The sequence below is a fragment of the Mesocricetus auratus genome, unplaced genomic scaffold, assembly GCF_017639785.1.
Source record: "Mesocricetus auratus isolate SY011 unplaced genomic scaffold, BCM_Maur_2.0 Super-Scaffold_100676, whole genome shotgun sequence".
NCBI classification, from domain to species: domain Eukaryota; kingdom Metazoa; phylum Chordata; class Mammalia; order Rodentia; family Cricetidae; genus Mesocricetus; species Mesocricetus auratus.
The window spans coordinates 85,990,205-86,013,748 of record NW_024429266.1 but is presented as its reverse complement, the minus strand read 5'-3'; the positions used below and the strand labels follow the sequence as shown (position 1 = coordinate 86,013,748).

General features: G+C 48.3%; 1 protein-coding gene and 1 long non-coding RNA gene across 8 annotated transcripts in view; one reads left to right on the top strand and one right to left on the bottom strand.

Annotated features, from left to right (window-relative positions):
• Window positions 1-3,845: 3,845 nt before the first annotated feature.
• LOC121137151 lies at window positions 3,846-16,522 on the top strand. The gene is made up of 2 exons (XR_005874384.1): window positions 3,846-4,233; window positions 15,945-16,522. It is a non-coding gene; the product is annotated as an uncharacterized LOC121137151 (long non-coding RNA).
• Window positions 16,186-23,544, bottom strand: part of Eml4 (EMAP like 4) — a 113,493-nt gene continuing 106,134 nt past the window's right edge. For all 7 annotated transcript variants that reach the window (XM_040739088.1, XM_040739087.1, XM_040739089.1 and 4 more), the window contains 4 exons: window positions 21,968-22,055; window positions 21,419-21,517; window positions 19,132-19,262; window positions 16,186-18,733 (listed from right to left, as the gene is read on the bottom strand). In XM_040739088.1, coding sequence (XP_040595022.1) covers window positions 18,275-18,733; window positions 19,132-19,262; window positions 21,419-21,517; window positions 21,968-22,055 — 777 coding nt within the window. In that variant the 3' untranslated portion in view covers window positions 16,186-18,274. The remainder of the gene's footprint in view (window positions 18,734-19,131; window positions 19,263-21,418; window positions 21,518-21,967; window positions 22,056-23,544) is intronic.

The window sequence follows — 23,544 nt, the reverse complement described above, 5'->3', positions numbered from 1 at the left end:
GTGCAGTTCTCATGGAGGGGTGAGGGTGGCAGGTGTTGGGAGTTCAAGAGGACACCACCAGCGAACAGCATGTCACAGCACTCCCCCTCTTCTGGGTCTTACTTTATTTCTACACACTCTTGAACATTCCTTGAGATTTTGAGGGTGTGTTATAGATGTCCCATCATAAGCACACGGCACTGCCAAAAGAAATTTCTCTGAACAAAGCTGACAGCACCAGTCTGGGGGCATAGACGTATATTTAGAAGGCAGTTTCATAAACACATTGTGCCCAGTTAGCAAAACCACAATAGCCTCCTCGTTAGTGTCCGTGATCTCCCCAGCTATGGGCTTTTGACTGAATTTGGATGATGGATGAATTTCTTCCTGTGGGGCAGTCCTCAGTTCCATTGGAAAGCAGTTGCTTACTTGTGATGTATTGTTTATGATCTACTAAAGCCACTGATGATCAGAGTACAAAGCCAGTCACACTGGTCAGCCACAGAAGCTGGGCAGTGGCGGCACACACCTTTCATCCCAGAACTCAGGAGACAAAGGCAGGTGGATCTGAGTTCAAGGCGACCCGGGGCCACATAAGAGTGAATCAGTCTAAAAGAGTAACAGAGCTCACATCTTTAATTCAGTCCTAGAGAGGTACATAAGGAAGAAGCAAAGGATCTCATGTGAGATTCAGTTCTCACTCAGGGAAGACAGGATTTCCATCTCAGCCTTGATAGAGGTAAGAGCTACTGCTTTGCAGTTCTGATCTTCAGCTTGAACCCCCATATCTAGCTCTGGGCTTTTATTACTCGTGTTGCAGTTACTACTATAAAGTCATGCCACTATTGCACTGGGCACACCGTGACTGGCATATTGGTAGTGTAGCGCTCAGGGCCCATTGTGGGGAAGGACTTCCGCTGTTGATTCTCCAGCAACCTGCATAGTGTCTTCTAAAGCTAGCCAATAGTGTGGAAGCTTCTAGCTCAGTCCCAGCTTGCCTTTGCTACGTCCTACGACCCAAGTGTTTTTTGTCTTCGCCAAAGAGGGTCTTACCACTTGGTCCTGCTGGGCATAAACAACAGCAATAATGTTTCAGAGTTCTTGATCAACAGCCCATTGGGAGGTAGCTTGTCACTGGCACGGGATTTTCATTCAGTAATCTATGGCTTCTAGGAGCATCATTTTCTACCCACACAAGGTACCTTCATTCAAACTCTCCTTTTAACATTAACAGACACGGGGTGTTGGAGGATTTTTTTTCTTCTCTTATTAATCTCAGGTGTTACCTGTGCCTTATTCAACCATAAAGGTCCTGAGAATGTCACAGCCGTGCCTGATCTTTGCATCGCCCATCCTCGGGCCTCTAGATATGTTTCTTTGGCTTTCAGATGCTCTTCTACGTCTGCAGAGAGGTTAGCATGATACCATCTACCAAATGAAACCCTTTGCAAAGGGTGGGCAGGACCATTGAAGGCCTACTACCCACCCACCATTCCAAGTACAGCTTGATCTCAGGAATCAGCTAAGGGATTCCCAAAGAAAAATATTAACAAGAGAACTGTCATTTCCTCCAAAGATCAGTGTTGAGTGTAGCATGGGTAGAAGGCATTACACCAGGCCTCTGCAGTCAAATTATTCTTCACAAGTCCTGCTGCTGTCTCCTGGTCTGCCATGAGTCTCCCCACTGACTCCTGTTGTTGTGACTGACCTAGGGTCACTGGGGAGCATAGCTGTGCCCTCTACTGTACCTGGCTAGAGTCACGCTTCAGGGACCTGATTATCTCCTGGCCTGAGTGTGGCTGCCTGCTATCTCTCTTGACCACAGCTGCCTTTCTCATGGGCGAACAGCTGGTTGGATGAACGGTTTCTAGCCGCAGTGTAATTTGTGCACAGCTTACTCTCTAGGCATAGCTGCCCACCCCTGTGACAAGCTTAGTGTTTTTTCTATTTTTGAAAACTTGGTTTATTACTGTACAAAAAGAACACCCTTGCATTTTTGTCTTCCTTACCCTATCTCCCCCGCCCTCCCAGAGAATTGTACATGTCGTTCGGAGATGGATGGAGTGGCCAGGAGGCCCTTGTCTCTCACCTTGCCCCCAGGCTGCATTTGACTTGGGGTAGGAGCAGGGTGCACTATACAACCTTGATTGCACTGCCAGGGCAGGAGCAAGAGAGCATCCCCGTAGTGGAACAATCTTTTTGTACACTGGGAAGATGTGTCTGCCAACTTGCCTTCTGGTTGGTTTAATAAGGAGCTGAATGGCCAATAGCTAGGCAGGAAGAGGTTAGGTGGCATTTCCGGGCAGAGAGAGGAAGAGGAGATTAATCTAGGCACATGAGAGAGAAGGGGACATGGAAACAGGAGGTGTAACATGGAAGAGACATAAAAAGCCAGGAGACAAAACATTACTATAAATGGGTTAAATCATAAGAGAGTGGGATAAGCTATAGGCCAAACTTTAATAATTAATAATTAAGTCTCCATGTCGTTTTGTTGTGAGCTGGGGGCCCTAAGAAAAATCTATCTACACGTTCATCTCCTGGGGGACGAAATCCCCGATCAGTGTGTTCAGAGACTACCCAAAGAGCCCCCAGAAAGTATCAGGCTGTGCCTGCATGAGCAGCAGAGGTGGTTGGGCGGGGGCTCAGCAGGTTGCGGGCACAGATGTAGTGTTCTATCTGCACTGCCCGGTCACTTATCCTTTCTAACCCTTTGCCCAGCCTTTAAGGCCTTCCAGTGGCGCATAAACACCGAATTTGACTTCTGCTGGATTTTCTCCCCCCAGCCTACTCTAACCTCATGACATCTATTTCAAGTGACTCAGACAAGCCGCCCCCCTCACCCCACCCCCATTCTGCCTTTTGTTTCCCATTGCCTTCTGATTGTTTTTGCTGTACTTCACGAACCTGATCTACAGACTACTCTAAGCTTGACAAACTTCTGTGTCCTACTATGGGGCTCAGAAAAAGCCAGTAAAGTCTTTAAAGTCTTTTTTTTTTTTTTTTGGTTTTTCCAGACAGGGTTTCTCTGTATTGTTTTGGAGGCTGTCCTGGAACTCTGTAGACCAGGCTGGCCTCGAACTCACAGAGATCCGCCTGCCTCTGCCTCCCGAGTGCTGGGATTAAAGGCGTGCTCCACCAAGGCCCGGCTCAAAAGTCAGTAAAGTCTTATACCAATGCCCACATCCCTGCTGAATCAGCTTTTGCAGGTGTGTGGGGGTGGTGGCGGTATGCACACACGTGTGTGCACGTGTGCACACGTGTGTGTGCCTGTGGAGCCAGAGGACAGCCTTAGGTGGCATTGCTCAGGCGGCACCCCATTTTTGCTGTTGCCAGACTATCACAGCCTCAGAGCCCACCCAGGAGAACAGGCTGGCGGGCCAGAGAGCCACCCACCTTTCCCCTTCCCAGTGCTAGAGTTACAACCACATGCCGCCATGCCTGGAGACGGAATAGAAGTCTCTGTACTTTCAAGACAAGCAGTTTACTGATTGAGCGGCTGCTGCTGTTTTGCTGCAGCACCGAATATCATAGCAGCTGTGTGCACAGCCCAAACCCAGTTCTGTCGGAACTCCTGTGAGCACAGTGCTATTTGGCCCAAGCATTTGGGCATCAAAACCACGTCTTCGATGCCTAGTTCCCAGTAATTCTAGTCCTGGTCTGTCCTCCAGGGCATGGAATTAACAGGGCTGTCAACCAGAGCTAACCAAGTGTCCCTAATGACCCACATGAGTCAGTCCATTAGGGACCGAGTTCCCTTGTATTTCCTTACATTAACTGCCAATTTATCCCCAGGGAGGGGACTCTTGAGTCCCTCCCTCCTGGCAACTGCTGGCTGCCTATAAATCACGAGTAAGGGGAGAGTCTCATGAACACCGCGTCCCTGTGCGATGGAACATTAATAGGCCTGACTTTTGGGAGTCCAAGAGGGCGTGTTGTCCACGACTACCCTCTGAGCAGAGCAACCACCATCTTGCGTCCAGCTGCTCCCACTTGCGGAAGGAGCATCCCAGCTGGGCTTGTTGACTGTGTCCATCCCTTCATGGAAGGGTGGGGAGGCTTACAAGACCTCACCTGAGTAGCCAGCAGCTTCCAACACCTGGTGTATGCAAATCTGCCTAAATCCCACAAGGTCTAGGGGAGGGGCTAGAACATTTAGGCCCTGGAGGCTGTGGAGAAGTTCCGTCTGCTCAGCTGCGGGGAGGCTCGCTCTCATCCCGATACAGCGCTGTCTGAGAAGAACACTAACACCCAGTAAGTAACCCCTCACCCGTGCTCTGTAAGGAAGCCTAATAGACTCAGTGGTCCCCCGGAGTGAACTACACATCCTTAGGGGGAGGAGTGGATATTGTCTCTTCTCCCTCTGGAAAGCGATTTTAGCAACCGGACGGACCACAGCCATGGCATGCCCGAAGGACGGCATCGCACACCTGTGCGCCCAGTCGGTGAGGGCTCTTGTTTTACATCCAGGATCCAGTTAAAGAGTACAATGACATGAAAACTCCGTAAATCCCCGAGTCTCCTTCAGTCCAAACAGCTGCCAGTGTCCTTCCTGACACGGAGTTACTGAAGAGTCCCGGGAAGCTGTCTTGTGGGACACCCTCTACTTGAGTTTGTCTGGTGGTCTTCCCTGGGATGATGCAGGGTCCTATTTATTAGGCGACACTAGTTCTAGTATTGGTGATTGGGAGCTGACATTTCCGTCAATGTTACTGGATGCATTTCACCCCCGAGAAGGTATCTTTCCCCCTTGTGATTTTAAGTCCTCTGTGGGGTATTTGAGATGACACAACCTTGTGCTTAGCTACTCCAGTCCCCTGGTGTAGTCCTCACTGGTGAATTTTGACTGAATTGTTTGGTACTAAGGCAACTGTAAAAAGTGATTTTTCGCCGCCCCCCCTGGGGCTGGAGAGATAGCTCAGTGTTAAAAATGTTTACTGCTGCTGCGAGGTGGTGGCGCACACCTTTAATCCCAGCACTTGGGAGGCTGAGGCAGGCAGATTTTTTTTGTTGTTTTGTTTTTCGAGACAGGATTTCTCTATTGTTTTGTAGGTTGTCCTGGAACTTGCTCTGTAGATCAGGCTGGCCTCCAACTCACAGAGATCTGCCTGCCTCTGCCTCCCAAGTGCTAGGATTAAAGGTATATATTATTAATGCCCGGCCGGCAGGCAGATCTTTGTGAGTTCGAGACCAGCCTAGTCTGTAAGAGTTAGTTCTAGGACAGCCAGAGCTGTTACACAGAGAAGCCCTATCTCAAAACAAAACAAAAACAAAACAATGTTTGCTGCTCCTCCACAGGACTCAGGTGTATTCCCCAAGCCCCACATGGCATCTCACAGATCTGAAACTCCAGTTCCAGAGGATCTGAAGCCCTCTTCTGGCCTCCACAGACGTGAGGCATGCATGTGGGTGCACATGCATGACACTCAGGCAAAACATTCATACATACAAACTAAAAATAAATCATTTTAAGTCTCCTCTTGGGGGGGCTGTGGGGGGATAGCTCAGTAGTTAAGAGTATTTACTGCTCTCAAAAGAGGACCCAAATTGATTCCCAGCCCCACTTGAGGTGCCTCCCAAGCACCTGTAACTAGTTCCAGGCGGTCAAATTCCCTCTTCCGGCCTCTTAGGCACTGTGTTCATGTACACAGACCCACACAGGCATACTTTAAAAAAGGTGATTTCTTGTTTTCTCGTTTTGGATTTTCAAGACAAAGTTTCCCTGTGTGGCAACTCTGTCCTGTCCAGGGTGGCCTTTGAACTCAGATCCACCTGCCTCTACCTCCTGAATGCTGGGACTAAAGTCGTGTGCTGCCCCCACCTGGCTAACGAGATTTTCTAGGCTGACCCTCCCGCTTCACTGTGGGCCCGTCAAGAGTTTACTGGGTTTCTTTTCACTGGTAATAGCCATTTGTATCACTACCCATACGATTGTAGCTCAGTTGTAGCCCACGCTTGGCCCCAGATTTGTCTCACCATGCCCCTTACCGGCCTGTGAGCATTTCCGTACCCCCCAACAGAGAGCGGGTATCCATGAAGTCCTGTACTTTCCCACCCTTGGTTTGCTGTTAGGTGTGCGTGTGTGGGTGGATTTGCCTTGTCTGGTTTTGCCCAAGTGCTACCATACCTTCTGCTTCTGGCTTGGAGCCTGCAGCGCATTCTCGACTGTACCCCATTTTATAACCATCATAGTTTTCTTTACCTAGTCTCTCCTGGTGTACTGGTTAGTTCTTTTGCTTGGTCAACTTAATACAAACTAGAGTCTCCTGGAAAGAAGGGACCACAATTGAAAAAACAAAATGTCTTTATCAGATTGGCTCGTGGGCAAGCCTGTGGGACATTTTCTTGTAATAGTTACTGTGGGAGGATCCCAGCCTGCTGTGTGTCCCATCCCTCGGTAGGGGGTCCCGGTCCTTACAGAGCAGCCTGAGCTAGCCAGGAGGAGCAAACCATGGCCTCTGCCTCCGCTCCTGGCCTGTTTCCTTTTGATCATGGCCTCTGTACCCGGTAAGATGTAACAATGTAACAAATCCGCAGGTCCCGAGGTTGCTTTTGATCATGACATCTTCTAGCAGCAACAGAAAAGTAGCCATGGGCACGAAGGTTGTTTCTCCTTCACAAATAATGCTTCGGCCCCACGCAACCCTCTCTGCCTAGAATCTGCTACACTGCTGAACACATGTGAGGCGTAATTTTCTGGAACAGGCTTCATGCTAAGGGATGCTACTTCCCATTTGGACAGCTCCTCCTCCTGAGAGATGGAGCTATCGTCCTAGGTCATGAAAGTGCCTGATCTGATTTGCCAGTGGAGTATAGCATCTAGCTTTTTGATGTTTGCCAATCTAACACACAACAAAACGTCTTTGAAGTTGCAATCACCTTACACGGTATTAGTGTTGTTGAATTATCGTTAATGCTTTAGATTCGTTTTCTCATCGAGAGATTGTTTCCATTTTTGCAAATTTTCATGTTTCATCAGAGCGCTGTTTTGATATTGCTGGGAATGGTCATTGGCTCCTTGGGACGATTGCTTCAGGGACAGTCTCTAGTGACACCTGTCCAGTAAATCTGGATTTCCCAGAGCCCAAGGGAAGCTGGGCCTCACTTGGGACACCTTTGCAACAAGGCAGTTGTCCTTTGTGTCATGTCTTGGTGCTTTTTCTACAGAGCAGAATCTCATGTCACACACGTGGGAATGGTTGTCCAGTCGGCAGAACCCAGCCCTGAATCCCAGGCAGAGACCTCATCGGCCTGCTGGGGTCCATGACTCTCAGTAGGCCAGTCAGCGAGCAGTGTGTGGTATATGGGACCAGCGCAGTCCGGCTGCCCACACCATCCTGGCCTTGCTTGTGACTGTAGGCTCAGAGCCGTTCTATAAGCTGCTTTGACTCCTTGCCAGGTTGGTTGGTTGGTTGGTTCTGGGGGCCGCTCTCTCATTGGGTGGCAGGCTCTTAACAGAGGTCAGGACATTCAGTCTCCTTATGTCCCCCAGGTCACATGGTTGGGCCCGATGCTAGAGCTACCACCACCCCAGTTCAGCCTTTTCCTTCCCAGGGAGTGGTATTTTCCTCATTCTCGTTTCCCGGGTGTGTGAAGATTCCATGGGTGTCCAGGAAAGCGTGCCCTTAAAGGATAGCAATTTTTTTTTGTCTTTTGTTTTTCAAGGCAGGGTTTCTATGTTTAGCTCTGGCTGGAGACAGGGTAGCTCTGGCTGTCCTAGAACTAGTTCTGTAGACCAGCTCGCTTTGAACTCAGAGATGCTTGCCTCTCCCTCCTCAGTGCTGGGATTAAAGGTGTGTGCCACCAAATCCCGGCTGAATAGCAACTTTTTAAATTAACCATATAGGTGAACATACTAAGTTCATCTTCATACATGTGTCATTATAGTTTTGAACACTGCCCTCCTCCTCCTTTCCCTTCCCCTTCAGCCCGTTCTCTGTCTGCCCGTTCTGGTTTTTTTTTTAAGTCTGCTAATTTATGTATGTGAGTGTTTGTATCCATGTATGTATGTGCACTGTGTGAAAGCCCGGTGCTACAGGAGGCTGGCCGAGGGCCTCAGATCCCCAGACCTGTTGTTACAGATGCTTGTGAGCCCCCACAGGCATGCAGGGAACCGAACCCAGGTCCCCCGCTAGAGCAGCCCGTGCTTTTGGCGGCTGCGTCTCTGCAGCCCTGATCTGCGTCTCATTCCATTGTTCGTTACTTTCTTCTCATCCCCCCCCCCAAGTTCTCCTCTTCCCTTCCCATGGTTCCCTTTCTGGTTTTTTTTTTTTTTTTTCTGGTTTTACCAGACAGGGTTTCTCTGTATTGTTTTGGAGGCTGTCGGTCCAGCCCCCAGCCTCAAACTCACAGAGATCCACCTGCCTCTGCCTCTGCCTCCCGAGTGCTGGGATTAAAGGCGTGCGCCACCACCTCCCGGCTACCTTTCTGGTTTTTATAACGTGCAAACACACACACAAATACCCACTTGTTAGAGTTTTAAATTTGTCTTCTTGAGACTGGCTTATGTCGCTCGGCGAGACGAAGGAAACCATTTTGTGTCCACAGCTTCCGTTACCCTTCCCACAGCTGGGTTCAAGGGATCAGTGATGCATTCTCCTCAGTAAAACAAAGGCAAGTCCGTTAGCCATGTGGCCTGACCTGGGTTCGGCCCTTCTGTCCTCAACAAGCCTCCTGCCGGGCTCACTGGTCCACCCTTGCTGCTCCCAGGCTTCCCTGATAGCACAATGCTTGGGCCTCGCAAGCAAACCAGATGGCAGCCTTGCCTTTGAAATCATTTCTGGGGTCGTTTTGAGCTCAGGTTCCTAGAACCCACAGCCCCTTCCGTACAGGCATACTCCTAGTGCTGGTGTGTGTGTGTGTGTGTGTGTGTGTGTGTGTGTGTGTGTGTGTGTGTGTGTGTTGAGGGGGGTGTTTGCTTACAGCAGGCTTGGGAGCCTGGCTGAGGGGAGGTGGCGGTCTTGGGCTTATGTTCTGGGAAACTCATGTCCCATTAGGCTCCTGTGTTAGGAAGGGACAGAACGGATGAAATACACGGTCTCCTGTCTCCAGCTGCTGTCACCACATAGGCCTGGGCCTGGAACCCTGGCATCTGTGTGGCTCAGGAGGTGGTGTTCAGCACAGCAGGCTGTGTTCTGCTTGTCCCGATCTGAAGTTCACCACAGGCTTTGCAAGGGTTCTGGCTGCAAAACATGAATGGGCGTCAAGGGCCATCCATGCAGGCTGTCTAGGAGCAGCATTCCTTAGATAACATCTCTTTCTTGGTGTTCTGAACAGCACGACCAGGACACAGCGCCTTCCCTCCACCTGACCTTTTCTGTGGTCACTGATGTTTGTCCTGATCACATGGCTTTGTAGCTGCGCCAAGGCACAGGCCTTCCACGCAGCCCACCATGCACTTGGCAGACTGGAATCTTTGGTCACTGCAAACGTCACCTTGGGGTGGAAGGCAGTTGAAGCTGCCTCGGGTCGTGGGAAATGGTGCCCTTGCTTCCCATCACTGGGAGAAGCCGTTAAAATGCGAAGCTCAGCTAACCAGGCTTTGACAGGAAGAGAGAGGGGGGAGGGAGGGGGAGGGGGAAGAGGAAGGGTATGAATGGGAATGTGTGAGTGGGATGGGGCAGCAGATAGTTGTTGAGTGAAGGGGGATGCAGGGGCTGCTGGTTCAGGGGCCACTTCAAATCTCTGGCACAGCTTTTGCCACTGGAAGCTGAAGCCAGACATACCTGATCCTAAGCTCATCTCCCCCCCATCCCCCACTCAGGCCGCCGAGCCTCCTGTGTTCCATGGCAGATTAATTTGAAAATTGAGTTGCAGCTGAGTGAGTTGATGTTGATTTCAAAGTTCACTGTTGTTTAATTAGAACCATCTTGAGACTAAACCGGCTCCAAGGAAATTATCCTGACCGAATAATTAAAGAGAATAAAGGTTAGCTTTGTGTTTCTGGTTAAGCCTGTGTTGTATTCAACACTTCCCCAAACAGGAATCTCATTAACCTTTCGTGAACCATTAAATTGCTCTCAATGAGTTGTCGTTCTAATTAAGGCAGAGTCAGAGAGAGGAACCTTTGTTTATACTTGGTGGCTGCACATCTCTCCTTGAAGTGGTCCGGGGACAATGGTTTTCTAGCTTTCTCCACGCTCCGGTGCCTGCAGTCTCCTTCCCTGGGACTTGCTCATGGAGCATGGGGAAAACCTGGCCTGGCTGAGTTAAAAGTTTGGGATAGCTGAGATGCCCTGTGTTATGATAAAGCTTGAGGGGGATCTTGGGTGGGGACCTTGTATGGATTCCATGGCAGGCAAGGGTGACCGTGACCGAGGGGCGGGGGACAAACACACAGGGCAGACAGAGTTTAGTGAGAAGTTTTATTAGAAGGGGGGTGTAAGGAAAGAGAAAAGAGTTAGAGAGACAGAGAGAGAACAGAAGAGGAGAGGGAGACAGGAAAAGTCCTTTCTGTTCCAGGGGAACTGAGGGAAAGAGAGCCTAAGTGGGTGGGGGTCTGTCTTTTAAAGAGTCCTATGCACCTGCGTGCAAACTATGCAGTCATGGAACCCTGGGCTGACCAGGGAGGGCACTGTCTGAGTGCATTCTGCCAGGTGACAGGCGGAACAGCGTAATGCCTGAGTCCTTACAGCTTAGGCGAGCTCACTGGGCTTCTAGGGAGCCTCGCTGGTCAGATGGGGGTCAGTTTGCTGTACTTCTGAGGCCATGCACGCCCACTGAGTGCAGGTGACCTTCTGGGTCAGATGGGGGTCAGTTTTCTGTACTTCTGAGGCCGTGCATGCCCACTGAGTGCAGGCGACCTTGTTTGGGTCGTAGGCTAGGAGTGGTGGAATCAGACTCCTGTCTGGTGGCCACAGCAGGACATGGGCCAAGCCCTATGTACCTGCTACAGGACTCCTGGCTCCCAAGCCTGCTTTCTGTCTTTTTCCCAGTGGATTGTAGACATGGTGAGTTATAACTAGTAGAATACCTGTGCCAAGGCAGGATTCCTCAAGGTGAGCTTCCAGGCCCCCAGAACTCCAGAGGCTGTAAGCAATGTTGGCCCCATGGCTGAGAGATACTGACAGTCCTGTTACCTGTGTCTCAGGATGGCAGCTATATGCTAGGGACATTCCCTGGCCTTTACATGGATTGTCGTGTGGTGTATGTGAGTGGGGCAAATGACAAAACTTGCTGCCGTCGGTAACTTCTACCATCTGACCTTGGGAACGAATGGAATCGGGTCATCAGGCTTGGTGGCAGACACTTTCACCAGCTGAGCTATCTTGCTGTTTTGTGTTTTTTCCCTGGTCTTTGTGGTGTTTCAGTCCCCGAGGAAGCAGTGTGGTCTGGAAAGGTAGTTGTGACCAGAATAGGCAGCCTGGCTCATTGGAGAATTAGCCTGCCTTCATCTTCACGCTCAATTGCTCGGGCCTGGGTTCAGTGATGCTACCAGCTGACCCAGATACCCAGGGTCAGGAAGCCTTGCCAGGCTCTCCTTGGCCTCTAGCTCCCTGGGATGTCTTTAATCCACAAGTTTCATAAGCTTCTTCATGGGACCCCCATCTGTCCTTTTCTGAAGGTCTTCTATGGATAAATCTAGGGTTACCTCGAGATAGGCACCCCAGCTTCCTCTCTGTTGGGGGACTCGTTTGACCTCCAAAGTCAGTGCCCTTTAAGGCACACATCATGCTGCTGTCACTGATTCTGCTGTGGGGTGCCAGAGACAGAATGGGGACCCTTCCTCTGCCTCCAGAACTCATGGAGTGATGAGCTTAGCTTGGTGACCTCCAGCTCTCTAGAGGTAGGGCCAGAACCCAAGAAGGCAAGAGGTGGCAGGGTTTACAATTTGTATAGCCCCAGGGGTTGACTGAGGAGAACATTTGCATTTGAGCAAGCAGTGGGAGAAAGAACACCATCTGTATGAGTCAGGCTCAGGTCTTTTCTGGAAACTTCTTGTGACCTGGTGAGGAGAGCTCAAAATCTGGTTGGCAGGCAGCAGGGTGTGTGCATGGTGGAAACGAGTTGTTTTGTTGATGGAATGGCAGTGTCTGTATTGGAGCCACCTGTGCGCTCTCCTGGATTTCCTAACAATGTGGCCTTCCAGGACAGGCCCTGCTGCACTCTGCAGGGGCCAGGCTTTCCTGCATCAGGAATCAACTTCCCTAATGATATCCATTCATGCCCACAGGCCTGGCGTTGCCTGAGCTGAGCAGGGGTGGGGGGTGGGGCATACAGAGCCCCACTCTCTTCATCTCTCCTTTCTCGTGGGTTCCAGAAGCTGGGGCAGCTCAGGCAGGCAGCACTTAACCTCACCTCCACCCACCACATGCAGCACGGGAGCCAAGTGATTACTGGTTAAAACCAGTCTTCCCCACTATGGCCAGCAGGCTCGAGCATCACGTAATGGAAATCTAGGTGATTTCTTATGTGAACATCACAGTAATGTCTACAGACAGCATTGTCACCAGACAAGACGACATTATGGGATGGGGGATATGGTGGGACTGTGGTTAGGTTTTTGTTAGATTCTTCAACTGCCCCCAGCAGAAGGCTGGGGTACCAGGTGTGGGTGGAGGGCTCTGGGATTGTGTGAGTCCTGCCAAGAGGACTCTAGGCTCCATACAGAATTAATCAATCTTCTAAATGGAAATGTCAAGGCCCAGCAAACATTTTTGCTAATGATTCTGGTGATGAGGTACGCAGGGGCAGCAAACAGTCGGCCACATGGAAATGGATTTTGCCTGTCACTCGGGAGGAAGCCAATGGCCTCCCCTCAGGGCTGCTCATGCTAAGCTTCCCTTCATTGGATTAGTTCCAAGCAAGGGAAGATAGCTCAGTGCAGGCACCCAGGAAAGCAGGCCTGGGTAGCTTTAGGAGAGGGTTCCAAAAACAAGCGTGGACAGTGCCTCTTGGAGCAGAAAAAACAAACAAACAAACAAACAAAAAAACAAAAAACCACGGGTTGTGGAGAAGGGAAAGGAGGACCTGCCTCAACAATGGGGCACAGCAAAGGCCATGTCCCCCACTTGCTGTAGGAAGTGGGAACTGTTACAGACGGGACAAATGTCCCTAAGCTGAAAGCCGTAAATCTGAAATGTTCCAAAACTTAAAAGTTGTCACCAGTGGAAGACTCCAGGCCTGATCACATGTGACAGGCCACACTTGGCGTGTGGTTACCTTCCAACTGCAGGTATGTGCATTTGAAACATACATGTGGATTTTATGTTTAGACTTGGGTCCCGCCCATCGATATCTATGTATATGTAAACAATGAGAAAACTGAGAACCTGAGCCTTGAAAAAACTTCTGACCCCATGCATTTCTGGGTAAGAACAACAGTATACCAACTGCTGGCATTGGAATGGACCAGATGGGATCAGAGTGCTTGGGTTGCCAAACCTGTATCCCCTGGTGACACACCTCAGAAGTTCACCCCTAGTCCCATTGTGATTACAACACAGCAACAAGTCCACACAGATACCTGTGATGGCAGAGCCAGCCAAGAAAGCCGTAGATGTCACCTAGTACCTACGACAGTCATGGGACCTGGGGTAGAGCTCACAGGTGCACAAGGACACAAAAGGGGTTTTGGTGGAAGTGTAGCTCAGTTGGTAGGATGCATACCAGAGCCTCACAGGCATGATGAGGGGTGCCTGTGAGCTCGGCACTTGGTAGGTGGAGGCAGGAGGATTTTGATGTCATTTTCAACTAGCAAGTCTGAGGTCAACCTGGTCTACACGAGGCACTGTCTCTGGGGTTTCGTTGTAAAATGCAAAAGGGGGAAGTTCCCATGTATTTTCTATGTTTTAAGTTCATTTAGAAATAATAGATTCACATGAAGCTTAAAACTCTTGAGTCCTGTGACCCCCTTCTTCATTTCCCACTAGTGGTGAAACTTTATATAACTGTGTTATTGACAGGAAATTGATAGTTAATCCACAGATGTTACCCAGTTTATTTATTAACCAGTTCTGGGCTTTGATGCCAGGTAATTCACATACAAGTTCAAGCAACCACTACCTCAAGATTATAGTTTCTAAAATCCAAACAAACAAAACACAAAGGGGCCCCTGGCACCACCTGTTGGCGGTCCCAGCTCTCCTTCATAGCCCCTGGCCATCACTAGTGTGTTGTCTCTTGTTATAGCGCCCCTCAATTTTTTGACAGTTGAGTCTGAAACCTTCTCTAGCTGGCTAACCCATCCGAGTGTTTCTTCTTGAGAGCAATCACCCATCATTTTACTGAGTTTAATCTGGAGGTGGCAGCATGGGGGCTGGCTGTATGGGCAGAACCTTCAAATTGTGGCCACTGGGCTCTGTCCCTTGTCTATCAAATGGTGATAATGGATTTAGGACGGTTGCAACAGCTGATGAAGAATTCACGTCATTCATTTGCTGTTGGCAATCACCACCCAAGCTATTTCTTCATGATTTTAAGTATTTCGGAGGGTGGAAACCGAGTTTTCCTGCTAGTCTTCTGGACTGGAAGAGTGTTAGGACAGTTCAGTAAAGCAGTCTCAAGGCTGTGGCTCATGATGTGACAATGAGGTCACCATAGTCTGTTGTTCTGGGACTATTTGCTCCTCTCTAGGTTCCTTTAGCTGGGAAGGTTGTTAAGTGGACTGAGTGGCGAGACTAAGGGACCCTGAGGAGACCCTGCAGAAGGTGAGCCTGGCAGTTTACATAGGGAGGTGCTGTCCCTGCAGGAAGAGCTGCTTTTTGTTTTTGGAAAACAAGTGGATCCCATGTTTCTTGGGTGTGAGTTTTGGGCAAATCACTGTTCTCCTGGATAAGATTGTCGTGGCTCCTGCCTGGGTTTCATTTCCTTTGCAAAATCAGAGTCCTATCCTTGTTAGGGCCTCTTTGTCCCTGTGTAGTCTTTCTTGAGCCTTCAAACATGCAGTCCTGGCCCGACCCTTGCAAGTGAGTCTGGGCTGGCTATTTGGCTTTCCTGCCTTGATTCCTCAGCGAAGGGTCCACAGGGGCTGATGGCCGGTGTGGGTGTGTTTGTGACGCTTGGCCTGCAGCTGGTCTTCCTTTGGTAGCAGTGGCTTTCACCAGTGCACCATGCATCTGTTCTCAGCCTGTCATTAGTCTGTATGTTTGTCGTTGAGTTAGGTATGATCGTGCATGCCTATAATCCTAGCAACCCGGAGGCTGAGACAGACCAGTGTCAAGGCCAGTCTGGGCTCCTTGAGACTGTTCAAAAAGCCAAACAAGACACATATATACACAATCCAAAGCTATGCCCTCCCCATAAAAACATCACACACGGTTTTTACTTCACTTAACCGTTGCTTAAACAGGCGACAGTTCCTCTAAGTTACCTTGTCTTAACAACCTCAATGCTCCTAAAAATCCAATTTATTTCTTCCCTGTAGTTTCTTTCCTAGATTTATTTTTTGAGAATAATCATTTCATTTAGCCAATTTTGGAGCTTCAGGCATTCTGTCAAGCTTGAGTGAAACGGATCAAACCCCCCCCGCTTTTCTGAGACAGGATCTCACTAACTAGCACTGGCTGGCCTTGGATTGGAAAGGCCCGACTGGGACTGCCTCTGCTTTCCCAGTCCTGATATCAAAAGTGTGTGTCCCCATACCTGATTGCAAACAAAAGAATTTCTTACATACGGGAGCCTCTCATGGTTGAGTGTGTGAATGTGCAGACATCACAGTTGACTAAGTCCCCACGATTGTAAACGCCTGTGGTAGTCAACTTTCGGTTGTGGTGTGGGGCATGTGCATTGCTAAGGCACAGGGGGAAAGCGTGTGTGCATGTGTGTGTGCACGCACGCGCGCACCAGCTTGTTGAGTACAAGGCCTTCAAAAGACCAACACCAGGAGGCAGACAGGCCAGTGTAGCGGACCACCAGGAACAGTCAGTGTTAAACACTAGAGAGAATGCAGCTATGAAACAACCGGAAGCTGACCTATCTATCCCCTAATAATGGGCGGTATGCATCAGAACCAATTTTCTCTACAGGCATGAGGTTTCCAGCTACCAGGAGTGTGTCCTTCTGCACGGCTATGCCTTCTGATATCTGGATGCCGTATAGAGTTCCAGAATAAAGCAATTGAAGATACAAAAGAACTGAGTATGGTGGAACCTGCCAGTGATAACCTTCTAGGCTGACGCAGGAGGATTGCCACAAGTTCAAGGCCAGCCTGGGATGCACAGCAAGACTATCTCCGACAACCCCACCAAAGAAAAGGCAAAGGAAATGTTTTGATTCTTATTTTTTAATCTTCAAAATTTTCTGCCATGACATCGGAATGCATGATAGAAATGGCTCATCTTCACATGAAACACTTGGGTTCATTTTCATTCACAAGTTTTTCTAAGAAAACATTTACAATTTCATAATCCCACATCCTTCCGGTCATTATCACAGATCTGACTGACACGAGACAGTAGTTGCCAGCACGAGGGGCTGGAACGCTTTCTGCGCATGAGTAGTGTCTTTGGAAACTACCACCCAAGAGTATCATGATTATAAATCTCATTGTACATGGCAACCCCAAAGGTGACAGATGTCCCCAAATAAAGTCCCTGTTTGTGGAGCACTGTATCCTCCAGGCACGGAAAGAAATGTACTTCCATCTCCTAGTGTCCTTTCCAAGGACTTGATTTCGTCACCACTGCTAACTGGTGGAGAGAGATGCCTGAAGCTGCGCTCTGATCACTGGGTACAGAACGAACTCAAAGTCAGGTGGCTTTGCAGCTCTTCTTCAGAAGAGAGCTACTTTGAGGTGTTTTTCCCCCCTTAGTTAAAAACAATGTTGTAAACAAGAGAGATACATGGACATATACCTAGACAGACTACACTGTGAATGTTTTGGTGTGTGCATCTATCTTATCTAGAGATACACAGGTCTCCACACACACCCTTCCACATAGCGTGTGGGTACGAGTGTCAGAAGGGTCCTTGGGAGTTCACCGGAGCTTTCATATTTGGAAATGATGAAATACCTGATTTTCACGTGTTACTCCTGAGAAGACACTAGAAGGGAATGACAGTTTTGATGCACTTTGGAATGAATGGCACAGTCACGTAAACGGCTGCATACTTAAGACATCTGAACCTATGAAAAGTTCCTAAACATAATTCCGACAACAAAAGTATGAAAACAATGTAGCAAGGTAAAAAAAATAAACAGTTTTTGAAATCAAAGTATAAACAAACATAGGAAATGCACACTTGTCAGTCATTTAAGTAGGAAACATACTTAAGAAAAACAGTCATCTGACAAAACTTGAAAAAAGCCCCTCCCCACGTATACCAACATGCACTGCCCACACCACGGCTGGCCAGCCAGGGGCTGCAAGGCTCACAGAAGAAGGAAATGCCCAGACAGCATATCTGCACAGGTGCCACCTAGTAAGCAGTACTGTGGGAGTGAACCCTATTACACTTCTGTAAAAAAGACATCCCTCAGTGGAATAAGTTTGTATAAAAATTACAACTGAACCAATGAATTTCAAGCACCAATTCAACCATTTAAACTACTGTGTTTATACTTCTACTGAGGGAACAGACAGTGCTGAAGGCTAGCAAGGGTTAGCAAGTCATCGTTACAGTTTGTCTTTTAAAGGCATTCGGGTTTTTTTTTTCTTCCTTTTTCCATTCCCTTGAATGCCAAACATTAGAGAATGTTTAGGCCGGTAAAGGACTCCTTGGAGAAGCCACCATCTCTCAGAACCATGGTTTAATTAATATACATCAAAAGCTCTTCAACAAACCAATGCTTGCTTCTAGGATAAAGTATCTGTCCACAGGAACTGAGGGCTGTTCCTCGTTTTAACTTAAAGAAGGCATCCCCTAGAGTAGCCTCACGAGCACGTCTGGACATCTACTGGTAGTGTAAGAAAAGGCAACACCCCCACACTTGGTAATACTCAAGTTTTCCTTAATTAAAAGTTCCCACTAGACATTTGGGTGGGAAGGTATCACAACAAGATCACTTTCCTGTATCAGGAAAAATTTGAGCCCGTGGATGAGCAATGGTGTTTGCGGTGCCTCCGTAGGTTCTGAGGAACTCACGTTCAGATAACGGGGTTATCTCGAAGGGTACAACTGCAGCTCTGTTTCCAGTATCATACCACACATGGCGATTTCTAGGACACACTCACCTGCCAGTCTCCTGCTATTTAAGTTTGGTTAAGTTTTCATCATATACCAAACGACCTTTGGTTTGCTGCGTCTCATGTGGGAAACAAACCTCCATCCACAGTGATTCCCCATCACTGCCCATCGTGTTACCTGACTCCATCCCGGCACAGGCAGCTAGCTGAGGGAGCACTGCAGCCTGGTGTTAGCACAGGAGTGGTATGCCTTGCTGGTCCTCAGGCAGGTCGGGTGCTCCCTGCTTCTCCCCTAACTCACTGGCAGGCTCTTCATCAATCACCGTACCAAGATCTTCGCTGCCCCCCTCGCTCTGCTCCTCGCTGGGCTCCGCAGCATGCTCCAGGCTGTTCTCGAGTGGGGGTGAGCTGCTTACTCTGCTGTCTTCCTCCACTGTCTGAGCTGACAGCTGGAAAGGAGGCGGTGGCGGGGGGTTAGGCTGCCTGGCATTGTCAGTGGAAGAGGCAGGGGCTTTGGTTAGACTGCTGTCTGTGACAACCTCATTCTGAGGTAAAGGTGACTTCTCCACAAGCTTCCACTGGATGATGCTCATGTCTTTCCCGCCAGTTGAAATCAGGTGACTGTCGTTATGAGTAAAACTGACGTTGGTCACGTGGCTGCTGTGCGCACTGTACTTGTGACTTGGAGCCTAGGAAAGAAGTAAGATGGGAAAATGAAACTCATTCTTCACATGCCTGCTTAGAGCAAAGGACACGACTAGGGAGACTGAGTCAGCTTATGAAAACAGCTTCATTTCATTTACACAGAAGCTGTAAGCCCTCAGATCTGAGGCTAAAACGTTGCCTATTCTGTATATAAAAAGGGGGAAGGGGGTCCTGGGCTGGAAGTACCTGGGAGGAAAAGGCAGAAGGAAGACGCTGTCCTAGAAAGAAAACAGGAAGAGGACACTATCAGTTGTCCATCCCATAGTGTGAAAAGGGACAACAGAGCTGGGCTGTGTAGCCCATCACCAAGAGAGCTGGTAACCCCACAGATCTCCCCAAGCAGAAGGTAGGGCAGTGCTGGTTTCCGCTGAGCTGAGCTCACCTTTGCTTTGGAGCACGGATACTGAAACAGATGAACTTTACAGAAATCATCGGCCACAGCTATCACCCTTCTATTGTGGGACCGCACCAGTGCATTGATGTCTGTCCCATCGGATCCTTCTGGCCAGACACCTGGAGAAAAAGGTGGACAAAATTAGCCTGAAAATATAACTGATATTACACATACCCTGAGACCTCAAGACGGGAAGCAACGGGTGGTGCTGAACAACTAGCCCTGTTTTTAAAGTCATCAATTACTTCTAGAGCAGAGTCACAGGCAGCAGAGGGGACTACGTGCTCCCTCAGGGAAGCCTAGTGTGCTATCCTGCAGAATTTTCCTGTCTTCAGAAAGACACACCTAATGTGCTTAGCAAGCTACTGAGACATGGTGATCATGGTCAGATGAGAAAAACTGGAACATTTAGGTTGAAGTGTTGATCTCCCTGGCTGAGTCCTACATTGGAGAACTTCTTGTTAATGTGTATGAGTGTGAGTGTTTGCTTGCACATGTGTGCCTAGTGACCACAGGAGTCAGAAGAGGGCATCTGACCCCCTGAACAGCCCACCATTGGGAGCCACAGTGGGTGCTTGGGAATTAAATCAGATCTGCCTTTCTAGCCCTGGGAATAAATCATTTCAGGGGAGATGGCAGGTCTGTTGTCAGGAGATTGTGGGGCAGCTGCTGCAGAAGCGCTGGGCTCCGGCCCTAGACCTGCACGGGGGTTCACAACCATCCTGAGCTCCAGTTTCATGGGATTCAACTCGCACGCACACGGCACACATACATACTCCCAAGCAAGCACTCTTTACACATAAGTTAAATCTTACTGTTATGATAGAATGGCTTGCCATCAAGCTCCCAGGATCTGCCTGGCTGGCCTCACAAAGTTGGGGTTATAGGCATGTTTATAATAATGACCAGCCAGGCGTTGGTAGTGCACGCCTTTAATCCCAGCACTCGGGAAGCAGAGGCAGGCGGATCTCTGTGAGTTCAAGGCCAGCCTGGTCTACAGAGTGAGTTCCAGGACAGCCTCCAAAACAACACAGAGAAACCCTGGCTCAGAAAACAAACAAAAGAAAACAACAAAAAAAAAACAATGCCCAGATTTTTAGGTGGGCTCTGGAAGTTCAAACTCAGGTCTTCAGGCTTGCGAAGCAAGTGCCTGTACCCATGGAACCATCTACATGATGTGAGACAGGGTCACTTGCTAACCCTAAAGAGCGGATTCAGGTAGGCCGATGGCCTTTAGGGACCCATACCAGTGACAGAACTGTAGGTTCATGCTAGCTGCAAGTCTGAATTTGGGTCCTCATGCACTTTGCCAAGTAAGTCATCACTTCAGCCCTATAATTCCCCAATTTTATCTTTAAAACATCTTAATATTTAACAGATGGCACTAGGACAACTGAATACCCTGGATGGGGGGGGGGTCACATTTTGGCAAGGCCACCAAATCCCTGTAATTCTCATGTACACCACCATAGAATGTACATGGCACATTCACACACTAGTAGTTCTCAAAGGCCACAGGACTTAGCAATGCCACACTGGAGTGGAACCTGCCTATAAAAACTCTGTCCACGTATACAGCATCACTGTAATACCGAAGAGCAGACACAACCTACTGATGAATAAAGAAAATATGCTCTCTACCACTCATACAACAGGCATCAGAGCTGTAAGAGAAGGACTGCTCCATGCCACCGTCACTGGACCGCAGTTGTGTATGTGCCCGTTTATATGAAGAAAGAAACTGGCAGAAAGCAGGGGAGTGCAGTGTTGCTGGGTTTGGATAGAGCAGTGGTTCTCAACCTTCCTAAGACCCTTTAATGTAGTTCCTCATATGGGGACCCCCAACCAAATTATTTCATAGCTACTTCATTCATAACTGTGATTTTACCTCTGGGAGAGGGTCATCAGACCCACAGTTGAAAACCACCAGGGCAGAGGGAGAGATGGGTAAATGGTTTCTTTGGGAGCAAGGAAAATATTGCAAGCATGATGAATTTTATGACTGATTCACACTTTAGGTAAGCTGTACATGTGGATGAGATCCCACTAGAGCTACTGTTTTAAAAAATGTCTTTACTAATTTGAAAGCTTCAATCCACTTGGGGAACACTGGAAGGTAGTTTACCCAACTGGTGTTCTCACATTGGCTCAATCAGTACACTGGACCTTTCTGCCTTCCAGCTGCTGAGGTTAAAGGCGTGTGCCACCATCAGTTTACCCAGTAAACACAGTGTAAAAAGCTCACACACTCCCCACATTAGTGTGATGTTCTTACCAAAGACTTGAAAGCCCAGCACACAGGTGTATGTCGTCCAGTCAATGTCCTTACAGTCTGACCGGTTCCTGATCAGTTTGCAGCCATTCTCAATGTCCCCTTTAGGAAATGACAAACAGGGAATGTAATGAGTGCATCTTGAGTCAAACTGGTCACATTTACTTGCATTTATAACCCATACACTGAACAACATTGAGATACACTTAACAGGGGAAAAAAGTGTGTATCCGGACCTTACAGAACAGAATTACAAAGTGTCTGAAAGCATAAAGGCTCCTGCCTCCAGGAAAAGCTGCTAAATGAAGCCATTCAGAGCTGCCTCAGTTTCACAGAAAAATCTCTCATGGCAACATCTGATGTCAGTTCAGCACCGTTAAATTAATGCGTTGCTTTCTTGGAAAGGAACTGCATGGGAGCCTCATTACTTAGCCTGGAGTAACATGTGCTGTTAAGTTAGAGGCCAGCACACACTTCACCATTCCCATTCCACACAGCCTTCGTAGCACTGCCTGGCAAACATATCTGAGCCCCACGATTGCTCATACTTACAGTACAGTATCTCATAGTCGCCCGAGTTAGACATTATATGCTTGTTGTCTGGGGACCAGTCAAGGTGTGTGATGTAGCTAGAATGTCCCTAAGGAAAGAAAGGTTATAAGACAGCATTTAGTTTTGAGTGACAGTGTAATTTGCGAACAGTGCTTTCTCAGCACCCGTACGCCAGGCCTCCTAAGGGATGGGGCAGCATCAGAGCCTATGTATGGCACCAAAGGGACCCAGAACAGGTTCTTCAGTTCTTTAGACCCTGCCCTGTTAGAAGGCGAGAATGCAGGGAGATACAACAACAGAACACTGTCAAGTGCTCCAAACCTGGTGCCACCCTGGCTTTATCCACACCAGAGACAAGCAGGTACTCCCTGTGTTACATTCTCAGGCTTGTCTTTAACCCACTTACCATATGGCCCAATGGGGCGACACTTGTCTTGAGAAAGAAATTTCTGTTACAGATTATGCACATAGAAGTTTTCCTGGGCTGTGTATGGTCCCTATAAATAGTTAGAACTCTCCTAGACAAATTCCTATCGCCAAAGAATGTTCTGGGTAGTGGAAAGTGACCCAACATTGCATTCCTGCAGAACAGCTGGACCCAAGTTAATCATCTGATTCTTCAAAACTCTCCTTAAATAGGAAAACAGTGATCTTTTGCTGCTTAGCTTTTAACACTGGAAATTAAAACAACAAAACTACTAAATGCTTAACTGTTAGTTTACATGTAAGCATTTAATGATTCCCAATAACCTATTTCAGGCATGTCCTGCAGATCTTATGATTTATCAAGGCCAACAGACAGGCTATATGAAAAGAGTGTGTCTAACTTTGTACTTTTAGAATTAAAAGCCTCCTGCTTACATTATTTTAAGTCAATAAACTCAATGTGTCTCAGATAGTTTTTAATGACTCACAAGCTTCTTAATTATTCCAGTCTCCTGAAGCCAAATTAAACGTGTCCCAAACTCTTTTTGGACCCGCAACCCTGCTCATAGCACCGCAGATCCATGTATATATATATATATATTTTGGTTTTTCGAGACAGGGTTTCTCTGTGGCTTTGGAGGCTGTCCTGGAACTCGCTCTGTAGACCAAGCTGGCCTCGAACTCACAGAGATCCACCTGCCTCTGCCTCCCGAGTGCTAGGATTAAAGGCATGCGCCACCAACGCCCGGCTCCATGTATGTTTAAGTGAACTGAACAGTGAAGTTTGGGAGTTTTAAGTTTCCTGAATATTAGAGACTGTGGGTATGTTGGAAAACAGGTCAGGAACCACTTGCAGTTGAAAACATTAGCCACAAGAGATCAATGTTTAAAGCCAGAATGGTATGCATGGTTACTAGCTATTTCTGAGTGTGCATGAGGGCATGCTAACACACTGACAGACAAGTCTCATGTCTGCCTCTGCTGTCTGGAGGTTAAGCAGATTAATCATGGTAACGCACAATCCTCTAAGCCTTTATCCTAACACAGATGTTCTCTGCATATTACCTGCATCTCTGGAAAGCACGTTTATTTCTATGCAATACTTAACTCCCACAACAGTAGACACAGAATGCAAACTGGTGCCCAGGCAA